This window comes from Channa argus, chromosome 9, assembly GCF_033026475.1.
Source record: "Channa argus isolate prfri chromosome 9, Channa argus male v1.0, whole genome shotgun sequence".
Classification (NCBI taxonomy): Eukaryota; Metazoa; Chordata; class Actinopteri; order Anabantiformes; family Channidae; genus Channa; species Channa argus.
Window position 1 is genome coordinate 22,369,836 of NC_090205.1, and position 26,147 is coordinate 22,395,982.

Genomic DNA, 26,147 nt, shown 5'->3' on the forward strand with positions numbered 1-26,147 from the left:
AGAGCTGGCACATAGAGAAGGACAAACACTGATGCTCACATTCTCACCTACAGGCCATTAAGAGCCACTAATTAACCTAACTGGAGAAAACCACACAGTAAGGCTTCATCAAGCCTGTGGGTTCGAGCATAATACACTTTCGCTGCACAACCATACCAGACCAAGTAAAGATATTACATTTTAAATTCTACCTAAAGTTATGGTGTACAACTTTTGTCTCATATTTATAGTAGAAATATGTTCCAAGAATGATGTGTCAAAGCCTACTGTGATCAAGACATTTTGAATGGCACTGGTTTTTGAGGTTCGCCTTCCTAACCAATGAGCCAATTTCTGCTTTTGGAGACTTTTGACATTTCTTAATGACAACCATCTAAAGTGCTGGTCAGAGTGTAGTGGAGAGTAGCATATCACAGCAGAGCAGAGAGGGGGGGAGGCTTTGTACACAAGCTTGAAAGAGCGCCGCCAACTAGAGTTCTGTTCGCTCAACCCAAAGTATTTCAAGAGCAGAGAAATGCTTGTGTGCGTGCTGCTGCTCCGGCTCCAGGTGGGTGTTGTCATGAGCACAGGGCCAGAGGATTTGACTAAACTAAACTTTCAAATCTAAACTGACAAAACCTGATTGATATGACCCAAAAATATAGTATTGGATTAGAGAATCTTATTATAAGAGAATATTGTTGTTTTCCTTGCAGTTACTGGAGGAATTTAGAGTTTTGGTTAATCAATGAAACAAGTGACCATCCTGTAATTAGAATTTGAAATATATTTCTTTCAATTTTCTAATTCTTTGTTTAGTAGAGTAGCTTGTTCTGCTGGCTGGGAGAAAATTGCAAACATGTTTGGTGTCAATCAGACTCTAGTTGAGGGTGGATTAGTCAGACAGAACAGTCTCATGCATTTTACTGCTGGTTTTAATCTTCAGTTCACACAGAGGGCTTCAGGTTTTCTCTCTGTGTGTGTGTGTTTACTGTATTTTGTACTTTCACACTTCATAATATATAGAATAAAAAATTAGGCAAGTTCACAAATACTTTTATAATGCTCAGATCTTATGTGTAGGAAAACACATATAGGTACCTATGAGTTCATATTTCCATCAGGTTTATTCTATCATTTTTACCTGGCCTGCCTTCACCACTTGGCACATAGAGCACGAACTGTCAAGGAAAAGTCAAATTCAGTAAATAAATTAATGATCTAAGAAAAAATATTCTGGAATTTTAAACAGGGAACATGGAAGTCACGGAGCGCCTCCCGTCGACAGAGAATTCTTTCCGACTGCAGTTCAAGCATGTTTGTGTCTGATTAGTATCCCAGCAGATCCTGCCATCAGATCAATAATAAATCACATATCAAGCTTGGCTTTAAACACTCAGCCCTCATACTCAACATGATGAAAGCTCAAGAAAAGGCAGATTCAAACTGTCATGATGCAGCCCAGACCAGAACTTGTTAGAAACTCTCTGGTCTTCAATAATTCAAATCCCATCTGCTGAGTGCTATCTGTTGCAATGCTGCTTACATAAACATTAATATCATTCCCAGCTATTAGAATACAAGTACGAGTATTTGAGATCTGAACACAGTTTCACTTTCCCAGCAGCCATGTGCAGCATGTTAAATATTCTTTGGATCAAGTATTAATGTCACATAATTTGGGACTTTAGTGTGTCAGGTGGAGTTAGGGAAAAGAGCTGAACATCATCTTGTAAAGAGACATTTTTTCCCAACGCCATCTACAAAATCTGGTTTAGATTTAAGTGCCACCTACTGAGCAAATGACGCCTTAATACATGTTCAGTTCACAATGATTGTTACTGAAGAGTGATACAAAAAAAGTAGGTGAGACCAGTGGAATTATCTGCATTTGTCTAAAATATAATGACATTTGAATGGAAGCCTGGAGTTCACGAACCTGAAGTCTAATTAATGGCACAAATTGTTCAAGGTGATGTTAAATACACTCAAAATATGCTTCACAAAAAGTTTGCTGCAGAAGCTGTTGTCGTGCAATAAACTGGAAATGGTTGCATAGGCCTCTCAGAAAACAAACAGAGTTGGGCCATAATGTGACTTTTATAGTATTACTTTCAAGAAAAGTTACTACATACAATTTTAGTTACTACCTCCATAAACAAGTTCTCACAGTGTTACTTTTGTTGTCACTACATTAAAGATTGATTTGAAATCTGACATATAATATTTGGAGTCGTCACGCTTCTGGTGAGGAACATGAAAGTTAACCAGTGACTGGAAATATGACTTTGATTTTATCCTAATGAAATGAAACATTATTGTTACAGGTAAATTCAGTGCAGGTAGTGGTAGGATTCTTTTCACTGTGAGAAACACGACCTCAAACCTCTGGAAACTCTTATTAAGGCAGCACAACAATGTAAAGTTTGTGGAGATGAGTCCTCTGTAGCCGCTGAGCATGGCTGTAGGCTTTGAGTGGGTAAACAACAAAAACTGGATTTTAAATCACTGACAGCAGCTGCAACAAAGACCTAACATGTCTTATGGCTGCATATGTGATGGATGAAATGTTGCCCATTTCCACTCTGTGTCTTTCAGACCCTTTGGAAAAGTAATATAACAAGTAATGTAACGAGATGCTATGACAGGGACTAAAATGTAAAGTAGTATTGATTTTGAAGATAGTAATCAGTAATGTATTTGTACTTTTGAACACTGCATTCAACACTGCATATCAGTAAGTTCACAGACAACAGCTTGGGCTGGCTCACATCCCTATTAATATGCAAATCATGGTGCATGGGGTCTATGACAAGGCCCAACAAAACCCAAGTATCAAAGTATCTTATACCATAATATCAGCATGGCTCTGCACCATCTGAAGCTTAAAGGGCAACTTCACAAATTTTCAACTTACTCCAGATGACATCACCGGGAGGAGTTTTTCATCATTGGTTCTTCCAATGATGTCATCTGGAGGAGTTCCACCTCCACAGTATAAGCAACGAGATGAAATAATGTGAACTGAAGGTTCCTCCAAAAAATGTCATCTGGAGGCGCTAGAAGAAGAGAAATATTTTCATATAGCAAAGTCAGAGGGACGTTTAGTGGCATTTATTTTCATGTACTACCCAAACTAGATCCAAAAGAAGCAGGTTCAATATCAGTGAAGGTGTCCTTTAATAGGTAACTGATTCACCCTAAACATCCAAATAAATCTGCAGAATGACTCCAAACTAAATTAAAATTTTGACTGTGTACACAATAGTACACAGAACCAGGATATCTACATTTCACTCTGTGTCATACGGGCACTTCTTACAATTTAGCGATAATGCATCTATCGCACAGGAGCACACACAGCTAAACTCCCAAACTAATGATTTCTTTTCCTACATACTGGTAATATGGTAAAATGAGAAGTTAATGGGCATCGTAAAATGCCCAGTTTCACTCTGCTATGTCATTGTCAATCAAATGCTTTCTGACCTTCACTTTGCCTTCCTCCCCCTCTGTCGACCATATGCACAGGCAGGAGGAGGATATACAAAGCAGTACTGAAACCTCTGGCAGAGTGGTCCCTGTTGATTTGTACATTGATATGATTGATTGACACAATTTTTCCGTCCACAGCTGCTTTGGATTATGAAAGGTTTCTCCATCTGAAGGCAGCAGGGCACCTCAATGAGCCCTGCTCTGCTTGTTTTCTGACTAACCTCACTATCCAATACTGATCACCTGGATCAGGTATGTGTAGTCAATTACAGCTGGGATGGGCTCCAGCCCCCTGCAACCGTTAACAGTTAATGAATGGATGGGTGGATACTGCTAAATTCCAAATTCCAACTGCTTAATAGATCCAAGGGTTCATTTACTTTTTCACACTAGCACTTTTTCAAGTATTACAATTGTGTGTGTTTGTCTGCACTTGTAATTCTAAGGGCAGATCAAAAAACAAACCAGGTAATTCCAAATGGTTCACATACTTTTGTTCCCATAATACACATGTGGCAACATTCACTATGTTTCACTCCTTTCTTTGTCAGTTTGAAGACACCTTTGCTCCTCAGTGTACAGAGAGATCTGGGGATTTCCCAAATTCAAAACAGATCTTGGTTTTAAAATAAATAAAGAAGTCTGGAATCAGTTTTGTGAAACTTCTATAACTTTTAAAACTTGCTGAACAAACATTTTAAATAAATATTTAAATATAACTTTGTCAAGTATTCACATATTTTACCATTTGTGTTACCAATATGGAAGCGCGATGGAATAATAGAAAAGGAAGAGTTTCTCTGTAAACAAACACAGGCTGGAGTCTGAGTAAAACTGGAACCATGTCCGGGAAAAAAACATGCATAAAACATCAAAACACACAATGAAGTATGTATTATGGTGAAGCTGCCCAACCCTCTGGTACGGTGAGAGTGTGAGAGCGAGGGCAGCAGCTTGTGCCCCTGAGAGAAATGACAAATCATTAGCTTTGGTCCAGGAGTAAATGGGAGCCACACTCTTTCAAGGCCCACATTTCCATTTCAATTTTCTGCTCAACAGAGTTGATGTATGTGGCGAATCACATGGCAAGACCAGTCTCCACCTAGGCCAACTCCAGCCTCCCGTTATTCACTGGCTAGAGTAGCTCTGTGACCTTGTGTCTCTCTCTGTGTGTGTGTGTGTGTGGGTGTGTGTGTGTGAGACAGAGAGAGAGAGAGAAAGAAAGAGAGTGTGCGTCTGTGTGTGTAGGTGTTTTATCTACTAATGGCATCAAACCTACTGACTCCAAGGCAAAGAGACAACTGAGGAGAGTCTCAAGGTAGAGGAGTGACTATAAACAGAATAATGAAATCAATGGCTCCATTGGGGGGCAACATGTTTCATAATGTGAGACTTCTGTGGCTTCTGTAAGAACATAACGCTTGTCTAATCGAGCAACACCGCACACACACCAAGATTCCTGCCTATATGGAGGCATTTTTACATGGCTACAGATGTGATGCAAAGAATGTCATTGTCAGGTACAAACATAAACAACTTTGCAGAAAGTTGTTGCCAGTTGCTCGGCAAGTTTGAGCTCTCGTTTGAAAAAGGGTTAATACTAAATATGTCTTTTTAATAAAACAGGGAAAAGCATGGACATCGGATGCCAAAGGATGTAGTCTATCACAAAGAAGGACACGTAATGAGCCTCTGTGGGAAAAACTGCAAGAGATACAGGGCCAGAGTCCTTTATCATCAAAGCAATATTTCCCTTTAATACACAGGCAGCTCCACTTGAATAATAGTATGAAATTATAACAAGTTAAGATAATTCATATAGTAAGGGGAAAGTTATAATCCCACTGGCTTGGATGCAAAATGTATATATCATATTGCAAAAATCTTTCTCCATCTAATTCAGGGTTGCCATTGAATTTTTTCTCTCTTTAAATGTTTCTTTATGAGTATTTTTGAATATGGTTTTTAGCTTTTGGTTATTACTTTCTGTAAAGTGGAACTTTGTAGCACTGTTTAGAAATGACAAATACAAATATTTTTAGAAAAATCACTACATATTTGCCGTAGCCTTTATCTTAAATTGATCACATTAAACATTTTTAGTTGCTGCAAAATTTAAATAAGTTGAAAAAAAAAACACCAACAGCGTATTTTCTCTGTCAAGTCTCACGTGTGCAGAATAATAAAGAACATATATGTAAAGTTTTACTGTACAATCGCATCCAACAATAACTGGACTTTTATCTTGTGTCGACTGAGTTTTCATAATCAGCTAACACGATGACGCCCGCCAATGAAAATTAATTGACTCAACATCCCCAGCCACATGGTAATTGCTGAACCATCTCTTTGGCACCGTGTTCATAGTGATACATTGTAATTTACTTTGAGGTAATGCTAAGTGTCGCTGTGTGTGTCAGAGGAGTGTAGATAGGCTAAGTATAGAGACGAAAGTGTCAAGAGGAAACGCAGATTGAGCTTATCTGTAAGCTCAGGCCTTCTTTTGTCAGAACAGCTCCTTTCTGAAAACGACTCTTTGAACCCAACAGAATAATTAAAAAGGAAGGAGGAAAAGCTGACATTTGCATTTTGACCTTTTTGATTTATGTGGCGAAAATTGCTCCAAGTTTCCTCCACAGCACATTATAATATCATTCTACCCTTGTGTGTGAGGAGTGTGTGTTTGGGGGGGGGGTTGTGTTTAAAACTGTGCATTTAAATATGCTTTTACGAGTGCAGATGTGTAGAATGTGTAGATGTACATAGTGGTTCTATGTGTGTACAGCAGTGTGTATTTATGAGCGAATGGGTAGGAATAGAATAGAATAGATAGAATAGATTTATGGCATATAACCCAGCCATCTCTTCATTAAGGAGCTGTTTCCCTGTAAGCGGGCTCTATTTGAATAGCTAAATTGTCCAAGCAGTGTGCAAACGAGCACTAATAGCCCAGTGTCCTTGTCACAGACGGTCCCAGAGCCAAAGTCAAACTGAAGATCTTTGGACTTTAGCGTATGTGTTTGACAGCATGTTCTGTAATAGTGTTTCTATATATTCAGAGGTTCCTCCCTTGTTTTCATAATGTTCTATTTTGGTGTGACTTCTTTAGAGTAGTCAAATGACTACGTCTGGGAAAAAAAAAGGAAAAGGAGTTTGGATTGGGCTGCATAATTATGTCTGTAACCTGACTCAAGAATACTGGGGCCAAACTCGACCTCCAACCCACAAACCTGTTACATGTTGTGTCTGAATCTGACTTGAGCCTGACAGTGTTTTTCTAGTGTGGCTCATGGGTCCCTCGTGTCCCGCACGATGGTCAAACCCACGTAAGCAAGAACATGCAAAATCCGACCTTCTAGTTTGAGGCAACAAGGCAAACCGTTTGGCACTGTGCTGCCCTGATCTTAAACATGATTTCTAAATTTCTGTCTATACCCAAACCAACCCCTGGGGTATCAACGGGTTCTGCTGGGTTCAGTATCCATCCTTTACAGATGTCATTTGTACCCAGCCCATTATACATCCCAGTGAACTGCCTGTTTAAATATGACCACCCCGTACAGAGGTAGGCACCACACTTACTTACAATGAAGCCGAAATGGTGCCCAGTCTACACTCTGACACGTGACATTTAAACTTAGCACACGCAGCGGTTTGGTTAGAGTTAGTCTCAAAAAGACTTACTTAAACACATTCTATTTTTGCTCTAATTATTGTAATAATGAGCACAGATGTACATTTACTTGCTGATTCAGGTATTTGTCCAGGTGCTACTGTGGGCACATACTGCATTACTGGATGTGCTACTACAGTATAATCCTTCAGTTCAACATATAAAAATAATTATCAATACAAATGTAAGGATGTTTATTTTCACTAGTAATACAGTAAATGAAAAAACAAAAGCACCTAAATATAAACACATTAGAACTTTTTGCAGATCAAAGAGAAATTAAGATACCACTTTGTTGATCACCGAATCACTCAGCTTTACCTTTCTCTTACCAGTAGCAGCATGAAGTTAAAGTCAGACCTTCAAAGACTTTTCCCTTTCTGTCCCTCTGTCCTTGTGTTTTCTGACGTTTAATGCTGAGGTGTATGCTTGCAATAGAACAAATTGTATTTGAGAGGTAACATAGACAAGGTTTTGGGTAATAACTTTTTATATAAATTATGTAAATACAGTGGCAAGAAAAACTAAATGAGCTGTTTGCAATTTCCTGGTTTTCTGCATAAATTGGTGATGAAATGTTATCTGATCTTCACCAAAGTCACAAATATCAACAAACACAATGTTTCTAAATTTATATAATAAAGACAGTCATGACTTTTCATCTCTTTATTAAAGACCCCCATTAAAAATACAAAGTAATGGTGCAAAAAGTCCTAGCAACACACCCTTATATCACTACATGTAAACCTGGAGTCCAATCATCCAAACCAGAATGGAGGTGTGAATCAGAGCTACCTTGACTTATAAAAACACTTAAACAGTGTCAGTGTGCTGTTCACAAACAGCATCAGCTGATGTGAGCCATGTCTCACGACAGAGGGAGCTCAAAAGACCTGCAATTAAGGGTCATTGATTTGCATGTGGCTGGAAATTGTCACAGCATAATCTCAAAGGCTTTAGATATTCATCAGTCCACAGTTAGACACATCGTCTATAAATGGAGATGGTTTGGTGCTGTGCTTGCTCTCCACATAAGTGGGTACCCAGCCAAGATCACTCCAAAGGCACAACGCAGAACACTCAATATGGTAAAAAGGACTTAAAAAGATTTAAAGGATTCAGTGGAGTTGGTTAACATTTCTGTTCATGAGTCAACAGGCAAACAATAAACAAGCGAGAATTCAACACTACGTGAGGCAGGAAAACAGAACCATAAACAGGACCAACATGAAAACATCAATCCTACACTAAAGTACGACATGGGAGCATCATGGTTTTGGGCTGTTTTGTTGCCTCTGGACCTGGACCACTTGCCATTTTGGAGGGAAAATTTGTCAAAGTGCAGGGTGGGTGCTGCAGCGGGACAATGTCCCTAAACCCTGAGGTATAAATGGCTTTGGAGACACAAAATCCCCCCTTTCGAAATGGCTCAGTGAGGGCCCAGACCACCTGCTTATTGTCCTGTTCTTCTACTACAGTGCATTTATTTTATATAGCCATCACACACATTGGTGCAAAACATCTTTTATTTAGAACGGTTGTCGTGGTGATTATCTCTAAACACACATTTATTCCCCAATTTTTCCAGTTACTTCAAATACTTTGTCATTTTGCTTAACTGACGCTAGAGATACTTTATGTACATAAAACAGTGTGACAGCTTTTTGGAGGGATGAAAAGTTGGAAAGGATTTTGGAGGCCGAACTTTTTTCAACCAAGCACAGAGTAGCTCTACAGTGAGCCAGATAGAGAATTGTTAGGCCCAGGATGAAGGAAATTCTGAGTAGAAAGCATTTGTTATAAACCCAAGAGTGTAAGCCTATGAAATTCATTTCTTCAGAAAAGAAGTGGGGGGAAAATAGTTGGAAAATCTCAAGAGTTTCGGATGAATCATACGGGCCCGTGTGAGAGACAGAAAACCGAAAAACATGCAAGAAAAGCAGGCCCACAATCGCTTCGGATGTCAGTGCTGATTGTGAAAAGGCAAAAAAAAAAAAAAAAAAAATTAATAATTTAATCTTTTCTCTGTGATCAGTTCCGTCAGTGGATGTTTACGAAAAATAATATTGAGAAATGAAACTCACTGACCCATTTAAAATGTTGCTGTTGTCTGATCTTCTCTGAATTCCAAGGAATAAAAAATAAATGGGCTTTGAGAATGAATCTTAATCTTATAATATGGTTTTGTGTGTGCGCTGACACTGTTGCAAGCTTGCGAAACACTGACTCCTGCAGATATGTGCTTGTGTATTTACACATCATGTTTTTTCAGAAGGTGAAGTCATATCAATACATATTAAAGCCACTCATTAATCCTAGTTATGGCAGCTGAAAATTGCATCTGGGTCATTTGTGGCCATGCATGGTCCCATTCTGTCTCCACTTCTGGTGTTTAGTAACCGTATTTTTGTAGTTTTCAGGAAGGACTATTTACCAAGAGAGCCACAGATGCAATCTGAGACCTAATACACTTCTTGGCAGGACTCTCCAGGAACTATAGATCAAGTAGCAACTAAATTTGAAACTATATAGTGCCGGTCAAGCTTCACGAAGGGAAACTTATCTGATAAAACTTTTGATGAGCACAGAGTAAATTATGGATGTGACAATGTTCATATTCAGTGTGGATTTGCTATGTATGTGGTCACATTGTTACATGGACTCTACATTATCTGTGCTCAGGCCCTAAATATATTTAATACAATTTAAACAAGCTCATAATTAATATAGAGTTGAAAGAAGACTTTACCGGTGAGACTCACTTTACACTTCAGGCATCTATGTTACACTGCCACCTAATGGCGAAACATGACATTATCTGTGACATCAAACGTAATTCTTTTTCCAGATTTTTTCCAGTGGGAATAAATACTCTCCCTGTTGTTATGACCTTAAAAAAACAAAATAAGACAAGAACTCACTTCAACACGGAGTTTTCAGGAGAAGTCCAGTGAGTTCTTCCAGAAAATCTAGACCCGGATCATCAATTAAAAGGGTATTTCTACTGTAATGATTTTATTGTAATTTCTAACTTTGTGTCAAGGACTCTAATGAAATGAATATTTAAAGTAAAAATGATTATCTGTGCGAAGAAATCTTTTTTTTAAAGCCCGGATCTTGATAACTATTTCGTGTCAAGTATTGGGGCCAAAAACATGTCTATCAGTAGAAGCACGTTTCATACAAAGGCAGCTGACTCAGTGTTGTGATCCTGCTTGTGTAAGGCTCTAGATAAGCATAGCTTAAGTGAAAACAAAAATAGCACTAATCTAATTTTAAGTCCTGTCTGTCCTGGCATCCTATTTTGTTTCAACAAACTGTATTAAGTACAAATTGCTCACTCTGCAGCCAGATTTGGTTGTTTCAAGCCTAAGGCAGCTCATATATTTAGTATGATTTTTAAGAATATGCGTGCAGTGCATTTCAGCAGTGCATTATTATCTCTGTCAGGCCCATCTAATATAAATCGAGTTTGTAATTTCTGTCAAAGTATTGACAAAAGAAGATTTGTTTTTCAGGACTGTTTTCACACAGCTGACAGGTAAAGTTTGCAGCCCCCTCACTGCCATCCTTCCTTCTTTCCCTCTTTCCCCCAAACTGTCAATAGAATGAGTGGATGGTCACTCGCAAATTTCCATGTCTTCGGGCTTGTAGGTGTAGCGGCGGTTAGAGAATCTTCCAACAATGTCTGTGCGCACAGTCTTAGATGGATCTGCAGAAAGACACGTCACACACATGGACAGCTGGTGAGTGATCTTCATTACCTGACTGACATGATGAAACAGGATATCCAGTCCTAACTTCCCCAACACTTCTCATACCCTCATTAAAATGAGTAACTCCAGATTCTGTGTGCCTCGCTTTACCATAAGTATTCAATCTGCTCCATATTCTGCCTAAAAGACTTGAGCTACTGTGACATTTCCAAGTGTCCAAAATGATGGTGAAATGCACAAACCAATCTTGGGCCAGAAAAGACATTTAAATCCACCTGCTGGTTGTAATGATTGTGGTGGTCAGGGATCAGCATGGAAAAACATAATGCTGATTGATGTGTGTCAAACCGTACAATGCCGCTTGATTTTGAGCACATCTGAGGCAAAAATCAGAAGATACAGTACTGTAGATATTACCTTGCCGATTTTGACCAAGTCCTGAAAATCTAAAAATGCATTTCAAAAGCTCCATCAGGTGCCATATTTTTATCTGTAGTCTCTTACTGTAAAAACAGCACTATATTATTCCTGACAATATGCCTCCCCGTGAATCTTAAAAAATCTCAAATATCAAAAAATATTTTCAATTTTGAAGTGCACTAACAATAGACTGACTTCTGGACCATGTTTATTTCGTTTTATTTTTTAACCTTTTGGCAGACAAAGAGGATGTCAGGTAAGTGAAGTGACTACTCCTTTTTTTTTTTTTTTTTTTTTTTTGTCAAAATAAAAGTGAAACAGACCCTGTCCCTGCAGCGTGTCTTTATTGTTTATGTGTCAGAAATGCTAGTGGAGACCTCCAAAGAGCTTACATCCAGAAAACCAGCTGAGTGATTTATGGATATAGTTCTATACTATTACTGCAGAGCAGATATGAAGGAATGCACCCATTGTGAAACCAAGCCCAAGTCTGTGTTAGAAGGACAGTGCAGGATGTGTTTGTCTATATTTACGTTCAAAATGTTTTATAAACCAGAACTATCAGAAACTTCTGAATATGAGAACAAAATCACAGAGCAACAAGTCACCACATTCCTCAGTACAACAAATATGATAATGGATGTGAATGGAGGCTTGCAAAACATAATCTCTGAATCTGTCTTTTAGAGAAACCATATCCCTGTACCTGCTCAGACTTGAAAATGTCCCTTCTACCCCAATACAATACTTACAAGTTCCTAATCAAAGTTGTGTGATTGCTTGCTATATTCAAAACGTGCTGCGCTATGGTTAAAAAAGAGTTGATTCATTTACACCCAGTCCCACTCTTCCCTATCCAATCTTACCAAAAACAAATTCCCTCCTCAAGCGTCCTCACCAGACTCCAATGTGACCCTACAATGTAACGTTTTACATACGGTACATGTGCATGAATGGGCTTATTTATTGATCTGGAGCAGAGTGACGGAGGTGAGGAGTCTCCTGTGATACATTGTGAAGCTGCAATGGGTTTTTGCTGGGGGAAGCCATTTATTGTGAAACTTCTAACAAATTGTATATACAAAATGAGCGGGGGAAGCTTCAGGACAATGCACGTTATGCAGAGGAGTGCGAAAACGTCTTGTTTATTAGGATTGTATATCAGAATTTGTCAGTTTTCCGTGTGAAAGTGTGAAAGCTTTCTGTTTTTAATATCACACACAAGAGAGAAATCAACTTTGTGGCTCTACAACAGATCCTCCTAACGTGGTTGTGATGCATTTAAATTTACATTTAGTCATTTATATCTTGCACCACTGTGCTATAAGTAATGAAATGTCTGTGCATAATTAAGTAATTCTCTTTTTTCTGATCCTGTGAAAAAGACTGTGGGTCACTGACCCCCTTCCAATCAACTTTAATCTTGCACAACACCTCTACATCGTTCTCTATCTCACTGTCCATTTCCTTATCCAGTTCTTATTGGTATCCCATCATGCGAGATGGTCAACACCATCATCCCTCCCCATCTCCCTTCCCTTTTGAATTATTGTGTGGGGCCACACAAACTGTACCAGCCCTGTTTGCCACACTTAAAGCAAAACTTTGTCGATTTTCAATGGGAGAACAAAAATAAGTCAGATAGTATTATAAATGACGAGACATTCAGATTCCTCCATACAGAGAACTTCCCTGCATCGGTCTGACATGCGATGTAAAATGCATCATTTTTTGTCCCCCTGGCGAATTCCTGTGGTCTACAGCTTATGCTTCCTGGTTTTTCCTTTTACCACCCCCAGAAAGAGTTAGGCTTAGAGAGGGGCAGATCCAACTCCATAATCGTACTTTTAAATACTATTATGGCTTTATTGTTTTAGCTTGTGTTGTTGGCTTTGAGTAAAATTGCAATATCAGGCCTGTCAGGCTTTGCGTGTTGGCTTTGAGTAAAAAGCGTTACAGCGTCAGGTTTGATTGCATTTGTAGCCCGAGTTTGTGCTATTAGCTTTGTCTTGGTAGATGTCAGCAACTCAAATGCTAACATATTATTTTTGTTTTTTAACACATCATGTCACCAACTTTTACAATGGATTCTGCTAAGGGGAGTTTTTTAAGGGACAACTGTTGTATTTGTATCTGTTTTATGAATATTCTTTTATGAGCTATATGTCTCTATGTCCTCATGGGAGTAGGATTGTACTTTTGATGCAAAAAAGGACAAACCAGCTGTTTTATTAGCTCACAGAATCAGTGAAAAAAGACTGCAATGCAATCTGACTAATTTCAAGAAAGTAAATATGTTTGCCCTTTGGTAAGAAATGATAGTATGTATCTATTTATACACTGCGTCTTCTGTAGAGGGTTTGGGACAGATGAAATGGCTTTATGACAGTGACTTCCACCATCTCTCAGTCAACACAGGTATTATCAAATATCTGAACTCATCTTTCTTATTTGTGGCCTGCCTGTTACCTCAACACAATGTTGTCAATATGCTTGACAATGGCAAGATAAGGCTGCTCTCTCATCATCATGTAAGTCTGGCGATTTGGGAGATTCTCCAGCAGAGCACAGCAGAACTACCTGCAGCAAAAGAGGAAAAAAACAACTATTATCACTGTGAATATATTTAAAATGTTTGAAAGTTAAAAGTTTAGGTCAATGTATTGACACTTCTAACTCAAATTTCTAAAAATATGTTTTTGTATTTCTTGGCACAGAGAATATTTAAGACAATAAATAAGACACATACAGGACACGAATATACATACTAAGGTTAGGAACATGCTGTAAGCATTTACATTGTATGATTATTATTTTTTGATAACTTGAGGAAAATATTAAGTAATGATAAATAATACATTTAAATAAATTAACTAGGAAAACAAAACAAAACCTAAAAGAAACAAATAAATAAAGGTGGTGGGGGTTGTGTGACTGAATACCTGGTGAGATCGATCGGGGTGGTCCAGCTGGCGTGTTGCATTTTCTGTTTGGTTGACTGTGTTGAGTGTGTTGTTTTTGTCTGACCTGTCTTTCTCTAGAAGGCTGGCTTGCTGCTTGTTTCCCTTCTAAACAGAGAGGTAAGGAGGTCTTTGATTTATAGTGACTCACACTGTCCCACGCAGAGCAACCTCAAAGTGCCTCTCCCTCAGGAGCCCAAAACAGGCCATTCAGCCGAATGAGCGAGTAAAAAAAAAAAATACTACTACTACTACTCTCAAGGATTGTGTAATTTGAGCGAGTAATAATTGAGTATTAAAAATCCATAAATAAACGAATGAATAAGGACAGTACGGTGGTGGAGTGGTTAGCGCTGCTGCCTCACAGCTAGATGGCTGCAGTTTCGCGCCCCAGCCGGCCATGGCCTTACTGTGTGAAGTTTGCATGTTCTCTCCCCATGCTTGTGTGGGTTTCCTCCCACAGTCCAAAAAACATACATGTTAGGTTAATTGGTGAAATCAAAAATTGCCCATACTGCCCGAATGGGAGTGCAAATGGTTGTCTGTGTATGTCTCTCTGTGGCCCTGCGATAGACTGCCGATCTGTCCAGGGTGTACTCTGCCTCTCGCCCCATGACAGCTGGGATAGGCTTCAGCCCCCCACGACCCACATAGGATAAGCGGTGACAGAAAATGGATGGATGGATGAATTAATAATAATAAATTAACATTTTAAAATAAATATAAGGAAAGGGGTAAGCAAGGAGTAATGCAAGAGCTAGGAAAATATTTTAACTTTTATACTCTATTAGCATAAATGTCTATAACAGGTTAATACTAATAAGAGAGAACATAGTAAGTAGCACGTACATATCCATATATAAATTGACGTACATATACACATGCATATATATAATCAAAAGATCAACAACTTTCAGCTTGACCCTTAAGGAGTCGCCACAGCGAAATGTGTTCCGCACGTTGATTTGACATGAGTTTTTACACTGCATGCCCTTCCTGCCACACCCTTCTGTATCACAACCCAATGCTCTATTGCTGATCCACCAGGCCCCCTACAGATGCATATATCATAAGAGTTATATTTTGATAGCCAGAAGAAACAAATAATAATAATGTTGATAATATTGATAATATTAATAAGCAATAAGTTGATAACAGCAACAGCAATAATGAATACAGATACAAAACAATACATAGTAAAAATAGTAATAAAAATAATAAGATTAATATATTGATTACGTTTAGTTTTTAATGATGATGTTTAGGAAAAAATACATTTTTAAAAAAGTATAAAAAATTAAAGAAAAAGGTTAACAGCAACAATGGTAGTGAGAGTTCAGTGGGGAGTAAAGGAGAAAAAGAAGGATTGTGTAATTTGGTTTGAAGACCCAAGTGAGGATACGACAAGCAGAGGTTCAAAGTAAAAGGGGTATTTATTATAAAGAATGAGTGAAGGTGAACACAACTAAAAATCACTCCACAAGGAGGAACTAAACTTACACACTGTGTGAACTAACAAAATAAATCCAAACACAAACTTCAATACCCAAAGAGGAGGACAAACTGAAGTAAACAGTGTAACAAAAGATTAACCAAACCTTAGACCAAAAACAGAGTCCAAAACCCCGTGGAAACCAATGCTGGGGAGCTGCGGTCGTATTCGACCCAGATCACATTCTGGGACCTAGAGGACTGTTCCTGGGAGCAGATGACCAGGAGTCTAATCTCCAAATCCTGGTTTAACCTGACCATCGGCCTGACCAATGGACTGTAGATGGAAACCTGAGGAGAGACTGACAGCAACACCCAGCAGCCTAAAAAACTCTCAAAACGTGATATAAACCGAGGTCCCCTGTTAGAGATGACTTCACAGGGAGAGCATGAATTCTAAAGATGTGACTGGTCAGATGACTGTGCAGGGAGAGGAATGAAAGGGACAATTTGGAAAATCTGTCTCTGACTGTGAAAATGACTGTGTTTCTCTGGGATGGGGAAAGTCTGGTAACAAAGTCTGGTAAAATGTGATAGAGGAAGATCAGAGTGGAGAGGAGAGATAGTGGTGACCACCAGTACAACACAGATTAGACAGTATCGTGACCAGTTTAATTTTTAGAGGTTTTTCTATTACTGAGGCCACCACATTTCCATCAGTGAGACTAGGCTAAATTACATTAAGCTGTCTATGTTTAAGCGGTGCAATTGAGAGCATCATGGACTTCGTACCTTTTCATTAAGTCTGAATTTTACCAACCTCCTGCCGTTTTTTAAATGGGGAGAATATCTTTACTTCCCACATGTTTATTTTGTCTAAAATGTCTTCATAAGTAAAGTAGGCAGGTAAAATTCAGAAAGGGTACAAATTTGGGAGTCTTTTCTGCCTTGCCAACCTTCAGTCCATCCAAAAGTCTATTTCAAGCAGCTTCAGATGTCATTGGAAGGCAACAGTTCCACTAGACACATCACGTACAGCTCTGGCTGAAGCAATTGTCTTGATCTTATCTTCATCCAGCACTTCAGAATATCACAATAAGATTCATGTCGTATTTGTTTCACCGCCTTTTGTTCCTCACTACTCGCCATCTGCATGCATGTTTCAAACTGACGGAATTCCACACACAGTAGTTCCACAGGAAGCAAGAGGGAAACCTCTGACCTCTGAGATACTGAGATCAGGTGTGTTCAGGGTAGTATGGTTGTAAGCGCCTGTTTTTTTGGTGCCAGCAGCTCTTGAATAAGTTGGTGCAGCAAACCGCATGATTCTTTACTATCTGACAGATAAATGTGGAGTCCAAATTAGTATATTTCAAATAACTAAAGTAGCAAAAAAAAAAAGGTTATGAATTCAAATTGATGAAAAGTTGAGAGATTAAACACAAAAGCAAATAAATAATTGCAAAAGTACACAATTGAATTACTGTGCTGTGTGTAAAGAGAAATGGAAACGTGTCTAGTGGTTTGTATTTCAGGTTGTGGCTATCTTCTTTTTGGGTACCAATGATTTCCAACACCTGATATACCCAAACTCTGCACACTTAGCAGACTCGTTTACGATATTCAAAAGACTGTTAAAAACAGACCTCTTTCAAATGTTACGATGCACTTAAACTAAAAAAACACTCAATTGTCAGTTGCTTTGGATAAAAGTTTTTGCCAAATGAATATGTGTAAATGTAAATGTAAAGGGAAATAGTGTGCATGCAGAGAGTGCAGTGGAGTTATGTAAGTCCGTCTACCCTGTATCTTAATTAAATTGTGTGCAAATAATACCACACTCCTACAAAACAACTACACATGCCTCAAAACACATTCCAAAGAGACATGTTACTGTGGCTCATTAATCCCATTCCTCCAGACCCTTAATTCTTTCTTTGCAAGTTTTTTAGCAATTCATGTTTTATTCTGGAAATACTTTACACAAGACTGAAGCAGCATTGGATTGATTTAGGCAAATGATTTAACAGCATCGCCAATTGTTTGGTGATGCATAGGGTTATTTTGTTAGCTCTCACAGTTACAGCACATTTAGGCTATCTGCTGCCGCTAATATGAAAACTTTAATTCATTTGTCACTATGTGGATTCTGGGGGTTCTGGGGCTGCTGGTGAATGAGAGGGCTGAATTGAGCTGCACACAAATGGACACATACTCTACTTTCTTGAAGGAAGCAAAGTGGCAGCATTTGATTTTGATGGGGATCGAACTGTCTATTGGATGGATGTGTTTTAAGAGTTCAGAATGAGAAATATGTCAGAATACAAAACCAGATGAAAAATGCCCTTTAAATTAGACCTGGCACCCGGTTCTCTTTTTGCACTACATTGATATGTGAGACAAATAGATCAAGAGAACATTGTTCTGTATCTCAGCAATCAAATAAGTTAACCACTATAGTAAAACATTAAGACAATCATGCAGAAATTCAAAGCCTCGAGTCTTTTTAGACCACTGCAAAATCACATTTTTGTCAAACAAATGGGAAAAGATAAGGCATTAGTTGTAATCTTTGGAAGCCGAGACATATTAGATTTTAATAAATTATCTTGTTATGTAAAACAAGAGAAAACAAGCTATTCTGAGAAACCTCATTATCACAATAAAATGACCTTTTCTAATGAGAAAAGTATCCTGTTATCATGAGATAATGGCATTAAAAATATCTATGGCCATTGTTAGCGTTTATAATTCACTCAGTCTTACAGTATCTCCCCCTTGTGTGTTGCCCTCTCAACATGTTCTTTTTAGGGCAATGATGATTTTTGAGCTGCCATGATTTTCATCTGCCCTTATTTCAGCTACTGAAATTTGTGAAATTCTCAAGCTAAAATAATCCATGATCTTGTGTGACAGTATGTTACCTTATTCCAACCAGGACATCACAATAAAGCCAAACAACAACATCTGCTCTTGTGAAGACAATAAGTCTTGAGAAAAACACAACACTGAGTTTGGTCAGTTAGAACAACAAGAGAAGACCTATCCCTCATATGTGGACAAAAATAAAAGAAGTCGAAAGAGGCCAAAACAAAACGTAGAAGGTAACGGGATTTAAATGACAAAATAATGAAAAACATCACAGACAGTAAGAGTAAATACATGTTTGCAACGTGTAGAAGTTTCAGCTAAGGATCAGGCAGAAATAGAAAGCTGATGCCATTGAAAGAAAATTACTATTTTGGTTCAAGCTAAAATGTCCTAAAACATGTGCTGGTCATTCAGTCATTCAGTCAAGTGTCTTATTGCATCTCCATCACAACTTAAAATGATCTGCCGAGATTTACATGTCCTATGATTTTAGTGTTGTGTGTGTTATTGTAACGCACCTAGATCCTAGATCTGGACTCAAATGAACGATCCCAGAACCAGATGCTGCGGCAAAAAATATTCACCTTGATTGGGTTTCGGCAAACATGTAGAAGCAAAACATAGTCAAAACCAACAATAACTGGACTTTTATCTTGTGTCGACTGATTTTCATAATCAGCTAACACGATGACGCCCGCCAATGAAAATTAATTGACTCAACATCCACAGCCAGATGGTAATTGCTGAACCATCTCTTTGGCACCGTGTTCGTAGTGATACATTGTAATTTACTTTGAGGTAATGCTAAGTGTCGCTGTGTGTGTCAGAGGAGTGTAGATAGGCTAAGTATAGAGACGAAAGTGTCAAGAGGAAACACAGATTGAGCTTATCTGTAAGCTCAGGCCTTCTTTTGTCAGAACAGCTCCTTTCTGAAAACGACTCTTTGAACCCAACAGAATAATTAAAAAGGAAGGAGGAAAAGCTGACATTTGCATTTTGACCTTTTTTGGGGAGGGGTTAAAACTGTGCATTTAAATATGCTTTTACGAGTGCAGATGTGTAGAATGTGTAGATGTACATAGTGGTTCTATGTGTGTACAGCAGTGTGTATTTATGAGCGAATGGGTAGGAATAGAATAGAATAGATAGAATAGATTTATGGCATATAACCCAGCCATCTCTTCATTAAGGAGCTGTTTCCCTGTAAGCGGGCTCTATTTCAATAGCTAAATTGTCCAAGCAGTGTGCAAACAAGCACTACTATATTTACTGTATTTGTTTGGTAAACTCATATTTTAAAGTGGACCTACCATAGGTGTGTTGGACCTACTAGAATATGCCATTAATCACACTGAGCCTAAATGAATCATAAGACGTCATATGCATAGAGTGTGGCATTTATGACACACGCAGACAGCTTGATCAGATCCAAAAATATGTTGGTAGTGAAAAAAGTTGGACAGAAACAGTTATTACCCATCTCTCTCTCTCTCTCTCTCGCTATATATATATATATATATATATATATATATATATATATATATATATATATATATATATATATATATATAAACTTTTACTGTGTTTATTATTGAGGGGATAGTGGGTAGTGGAGTCCTACTGGTTTGCATTATAAGAAGAGGTGACTGTTATGTTTCAACCACCCTATTTAAAATAAATGAGGTGGCCAAGCAAGTTTTTGCAGATAAATATGAAATCCAGATACTATTTTAAATACCACACCCACACACACTAACACTGTTGCAAGCTTGGAAAACACTGACTCCTGCTGATATATGATCTATCTATATGTTGTATCTCTTTCTTTCAAAAAGTGAACATGAGTCAGAAGTCATATGAATACATATTAAAGCCACTCATTAATCCTAGTTATGGCAGCTGGAAATTGCATCTGGGCTATTTGTGGCCATGCATGGTCCCATTCTGTCTCCACTTCTGGTGTTTAGTAACCGTATTTTTGTAGTTTTCAGGAAGGACTATTCACCAAGAGAGCCACAGATGCAATCTGAGACCTAATACACTTCTTGGCAGGACTGTCCAGGAACTATAGATCAAGTAGTAACTAAATTGGAAACTATATAGTGCTGGTCAAGCTTCAAGAAGGGAAACTTATCTGATAAAACTTTTGATGAACACAGACTAATATAATTTATTATGTACTTTATGTGGTCACATGCCTACATGTACTTTACATTATCTGTGCTTAGGCCCTCAATATACATTTCAATATAATTAATTAAATCTAAGAATTTTCTTACTTATAAATTAGATTTCAGTCAATAAACTCATACACACATTGGGCATTTACATTATACTGTCACCTATAGGAAAAACAATACATTATCTGTGACATGGTATGTTTTCCATTTTCCAGTTCTTTTTCGAATGGAAATACATACTGTCACGTTGAAAGAAATATCTCACTTCAACACAGCATTTTGTTAGAGAATTCCAGTAAATTCTTGTCGAAACCTAGACCCGGATCATCACTTCAAAAGGTATTTCTACTGGTTCTCCTAACATTGAATTAAATATTGTAATTTGTTATTTTGTGTCAGGGTTCACTCCCTAATCACATGAATAATTAAAGGGAAAATGAGGACAGCAAGAACAAAACCGAAAAATTAAAATGTCTCATAAATTACTGTATGTTGAAGTGTAACTAAACATCTTAAAGTTATGCAACCTTTTATACCCACATTATTATATACTGTAAGCTCACAAACGTAAAAGAAACTGGACACTTCACTTTTATTGAGCTCTGAACAGCATGTAAACATTTCAGTGCTGACCACTGAGCAGGCAGCCCAGCTTGACTGGAAGACACAGTGATGTTAGACATTAGATTGAGCCATGTTAGAGTTCAGGATGCAGCAGGACTTTGGCTTTCTGCATATTACCAGCCACTGTAGAAAAAAGAAAGAACACATATTACTAAAGACTGCAGTATCTTTAGCTCAATTAAACTACATAACAGTACTTATAAAGGCCGTAAAAGCTGTAGGTGCTGCTTGGTTTTTATTATTGGACAAACTGAACGGCATTTGCAGTTTTGAAAAACATCTGGTTTTTTTATGTCCAAGTTAGTCTTAGTAACTACACCATTTTGTTTCAATTACAGTAGTTAGCCTACAATTAATAAAGCAATATTATAATAACCTTTCACTGTTTCAACCAACACTGTGTTAACAAGACTAGAAATGTGCAGTCATGTTAGTAAAAGCACATTTCAAGACTTTTACCTTTGTGCTGGTGTTGACATCATTTGTTAATTATTACCAAATACAAACTACAATAAATACCGATGGTAATTGCATGATTTTTACATGTATTTGGTTACAAAAATTTCGGCCTGACTAAAAAGTCCACCATGGATTTCTGTATCTAATTTTCTTGTATTCCACTAAAGATACATGCCGTTTATGTATAGGTGTAAAGTCAGATTCTGAAGGTCACTAAAGTCACTCAGATTTCTCTTCTGGGCCCCACAAATATCATCCACTACACTTCATGACAGCCTAAAATAAAATTCTGTAGGTGGTGAAATATTTCTCTCAAAAGCAAAAAAGTCAATGTTATGGCAGCTCTAGAGGAAAAACTGCAGGATTGTCTATGTCAGTCTTTGACAACATCTGAGGTATATTGAATTTTATGACAGTCCACTAGTTAATGAGAAATTTAATTCCGTGTCAACATTGTCAATATTACAACTCCAGTACCAAAAGCCAATTGGCGTGGTGACTCAGTGTTGTGAATCCTGCTTGTGTAAGGCTCTAGATAAGCATAGCTTAAGTGAAAACAAAAATAGCACTAATCTTATTTGAAGGCCATCCTATTTTGTTTTAACAAACTGTATTGCATTAAAGATGCTCACTAGCCAGATTTGCTTTTTTCAAGCCTAAGGCAGCTCATATATTTAGTATGATTTTTAAGAATATGTGTGCAGTGCATTTCAGCAGTGCATTATTATCTCTGTCAGGCCCATCTAATATAAATCGAGTTTGTAATTTCTGTCAAAGTATTGACAAAAGAAGATTTGTTTTTCAGGACTGTTTTCACACAGCTGACAGGTAAAGTTTGCAGCCCCCTCACTGCCATCCTTCCTTCTTTCCCTCTTTCCCCCAAACTGTCAATAGAATGAGTGGATGGTCACTCACAAATTTCCATGTCTTCGGGCTTGTAGGTGTAGCGGCGGTTGGAGAATCTTCCAACAATGTCTGTGCGCACAGTCTTAGATGGATCTGCAGAAAGACACGTCACACACATAGACAGCTGGTGAGTGATCTCCATTATCTGATTGACATGACTGTTTTGCTGTTACACAGTTAACCTCTTGTGCTTCTGTAACAGTCATTAAAAGCGACTGGTGGTGAAAATTTAAAACAGTGCAATAGTAATTAAAACTCAGAGAGCGAGGAAATGCAAAAGAAAGAGAAACAATTAGATGAAAGGTGTCAATCATGTGGTTAAATCTTGCAGCTGAAAGTTGGAGGAACAAGTAAAACAGGATATCCAGTCCTAGCTTCCCCAACACTTCCCATACCCTCATTAAAATGAGTAACTCCAGATTCTGTGTGCCTCGCTTCAGCATAACTATTCCATCTGCTCCATATTCTGCCTAAAAGACTTAAGCTACTGTGACTGTGACATTTTTTATATAACACTTTACAACATTGCTACTCAATCATACATACAGTGATGATGACAGCATCTATGCAGCTACGGTCGCCTTACCCACCAAGAGCACCTTGTGGTTCAATACCTTTCCCTTTGCACTTCGATTTAACCAGAATTGGCCAGGAGCCTGTGGCCTGAGGACAACTGCTCTACCTATTAAGCTACAATAACCCTCTAAGTACTTTCAAATCCACCTTGAGCTTGAAATGATTGTGGTGGACGGGAGGGAGCATGGGAAAAATGATTGACAGGCTTCAGAACATACAGTGCATCACAGCATGGTCTTGAGCACATCTGACACAACAATCAGATGATACATATTACCTTGTGGATTTTGACTAAGTCTGCAAATCTAAAAAGGCATTTCAAAAGCTCCAAATTACTATAAATGAGGTTTACCAACAAAGAGGATTCTAGGAACATAGTAGCCATCAGGTGCCATATTCTTGTCCGTAGTCTCTTCCTGTTAAAAGATGAGAAGTTATTCAGCAAGAAAGTTTTAATTTGTTGGATCATGTCTAAACCAAAAGTATCTTCTTTGCACTCAATAGTTAAATAATTAAGTTAATAGTTAATTGTGAAATGTGAACTATAGATGTGCCTAAAAGATCTTTACTTACCACCAAGTTAACCATGATGAAGTCCTCTTTGGCCATTTTCTGGATGGACTTTTCAGCCAAAAAAGCCTTCTTCAGTGCTGTTAAAATAATTATCTTTAGTTTTATATAAACATAGAGGACAGAAAAATGCTTTCATAAAAACTACATTAGTGATGACAATATGCCTATAAAAACAATATTATGCCTCCTGATGTAAAAAATATTGCCAATAATTGCCAATAAACATTGTCACTAAAAATGGTGTGTGTTGTGGGCCCTGCCCTAAGCTGTATTTTTAATTATTTCAACTTTTAGGCAGACAAAGAGGATGCCAGATAAGTTAGAAACAAGTTTTGCAGGTTGACCTACAGGATTCCTATGTCTTCTTTTTAGAGATTACTCAATGTATTTAACTGACGGTGAACTGATTAATTATGTTTAACAATGAAATAAAGGGTTTGTATGTTCAGACATTCAGTGGGATAGGCAACATTTTTACCCAAACCTGTTAAAAGTCAAAAGTAAAAAGCAGACTTTGCCTGCAGGTGGTCTTTACTGTTTATGTGTGAGAAATACTGGTGGAGACCTCCTTTGAGCTTATATTCAGAAAACCAACTGAGTGATTTATGGATGTAATTCTTACCATTCCTGCAGAGCAGGTATTAAGGAACGCATCTATTGTGCTGCTCATGAAACCAAGCCCAAGTCTGGGTTAGAAGGACAGTGCAGGATGTGTATGTGTATATTTTTTACATTTAAAATGTTTTAGGACCAGAATCACTGCAGTACCTTGACAGTATGAGCAGTTGGCTCGATGATGTATGGTCATCAGAGGCTTCTGACTGTGAGAACAAAACCACAGAGACACAAGTCACCACATTCCTCAGTACAATAAGTATAATAATGGGTGTGAATGCAGTCTTACACAACATAATCTCTGGGAAAGTCACCACACCAGATAACGATAAAAAGAATAAACGATTATCAGCAATTATTTTTTGTATTTTGTAAAGAGTAAAAGACCTATATATATATATATATATGTATGTATAACAAGTATAACATGAATAACATGTTCATATCCTGTCATTTGTTAGGCTCCAACCTTAAAGAAGCAGATTAAACTAGGAATTGCATTATGTTCTCAGAGCCGAAACTCATTTAAACAAAATAAACACACATTCAGGATTATTATGAAGATGTAGACTTTTACCTCTTGGACATCTTTGCCAGGCCATCTTTGTAGGTTTTGACCCATTCAATACTGTCCCCCCATCCTGCCGGAAAAAAAAACTGTGATTAAAGTCAGAAACGATGTGGCACATTTTTCTTTAGTAAATACTTAAATAACTAATTTGTGTCACAAATTAAATTTAAAATCCTTGACAAGTGTTTGCTTGAAAAATAGGAGCACAACCCACCTCTCGACAGAGACTGAGGTTTCACTTTCCTTTTTTTCGGTTCTTGGGCACTTAAACAGACACCTAAGAACAACGCAAGCAAGGCCCAGCGAAGCATCATTTTCTGTCCTTTCAGAGCACTGCTGGAACAGCAGCAAACTAGGGGAAAATTCAGTCAGATGTACAGTTGAAGGACATTTTTAAAAAGTTATTTTTTAACTCACTGGAATTACTCCACTTGCCTAGAGAACTTTTTACTGATACATTTCATTTGTTTCTCTGTAACAAGGCTGGGATTCACTGACTGTCTAAATGCAATGCCTTGCTAAGAGCTCCACCTGCTACCGTGTTTTAATATTCTTTAGTGAGCTGTAATTAAATACAATAAATACGAACCGTCAATACACTGCATTATTAACATCACCTTATACTTTAAAATTGTTACTACAACTTAGAAATACTTTTGTGTGAAAATGCAGGTCTTAAGCAATGACTTAAATCCCAATACTATCTAATTTTCCACTAACAGGAACTCTATAAGATGAACCCTAACCCATAAAAAACAAAATATTGTTTTTTATATACAAATACTTAATGAACCACTACAGTATTTCTGTTCACCTAAGGTCATATACAGTAGTAGATGTCTTACCTCAACAGCAGGAAGCAACACCAATGTGAACAACCCTCATATGCCTTCTCTTTTATGAGACGTTTCTTTCAGGTGAACTAGCCAAACAGGTATGTCAGAAAAGAGCGCTATAAATAAAGAGTAATCGCCCAGTGCACATTGTGAAATTGCCTACACTTGCAGACACAGCAGGCCTATGTATGAATGAGACAGTCTGATAGATCATGCTAAGTTAAGTTGCCCATCATCAAACAACCTTTTCCAAGGCGTGTTA

The 26,147-nt window shown here is 37.8% G+C and overlaps 1 protein-coding gene across 2 annotated transcripts; it reads right to left on the reverse strand.

Annotated features, from left to right (window-relative positions):
• Positions 1–10,752: 10,752 nt before the first annotated feature.
• Positions 10,753–25,971, reverse strand: agr1 (anterior gradient 1). Of its 2 annotated transcripts, XM_067516173.1 has the most exons (8): positions 25,895–25,967; positions 25,264–25,401; positions 25,056–25,119; positions 24,632–24,684; positions 23,864–23,940; positions 23,643–23,706; positions 22,724–22,807; positions 21,301–21,472 (listed from the first exon to the last, which is right to left on the reverse strand). In XM_067516173.1, the coding sequence occupies exons 2-8, from the start codon at positions 25,361–25,363 to the stop codon at positions 21,423–21,425; spliced, it is 492 nt and encodes a 163-aa protein (XP_067372274.1). In that variant the 5' UTR covers positions 25,364–25,401; positions 25,895–25,967; the 3' UTR covers positions 21,301–21,422. The 2 variants fall into 2 exon arrangements, with proteins under 2 accessions (XP_067372275.1, XP_067372274.1); XM_067516174.1 differs by lacking the exons at positions 21,301–21,472; positions 22,724–22,807 and adding an exon at positions 10,753–10,859 and having other exon boundaries at positions 25,895–25,971.
• Between the last annotated feature and the right edge of the window lie 176 nt (positions 25,972–26,147).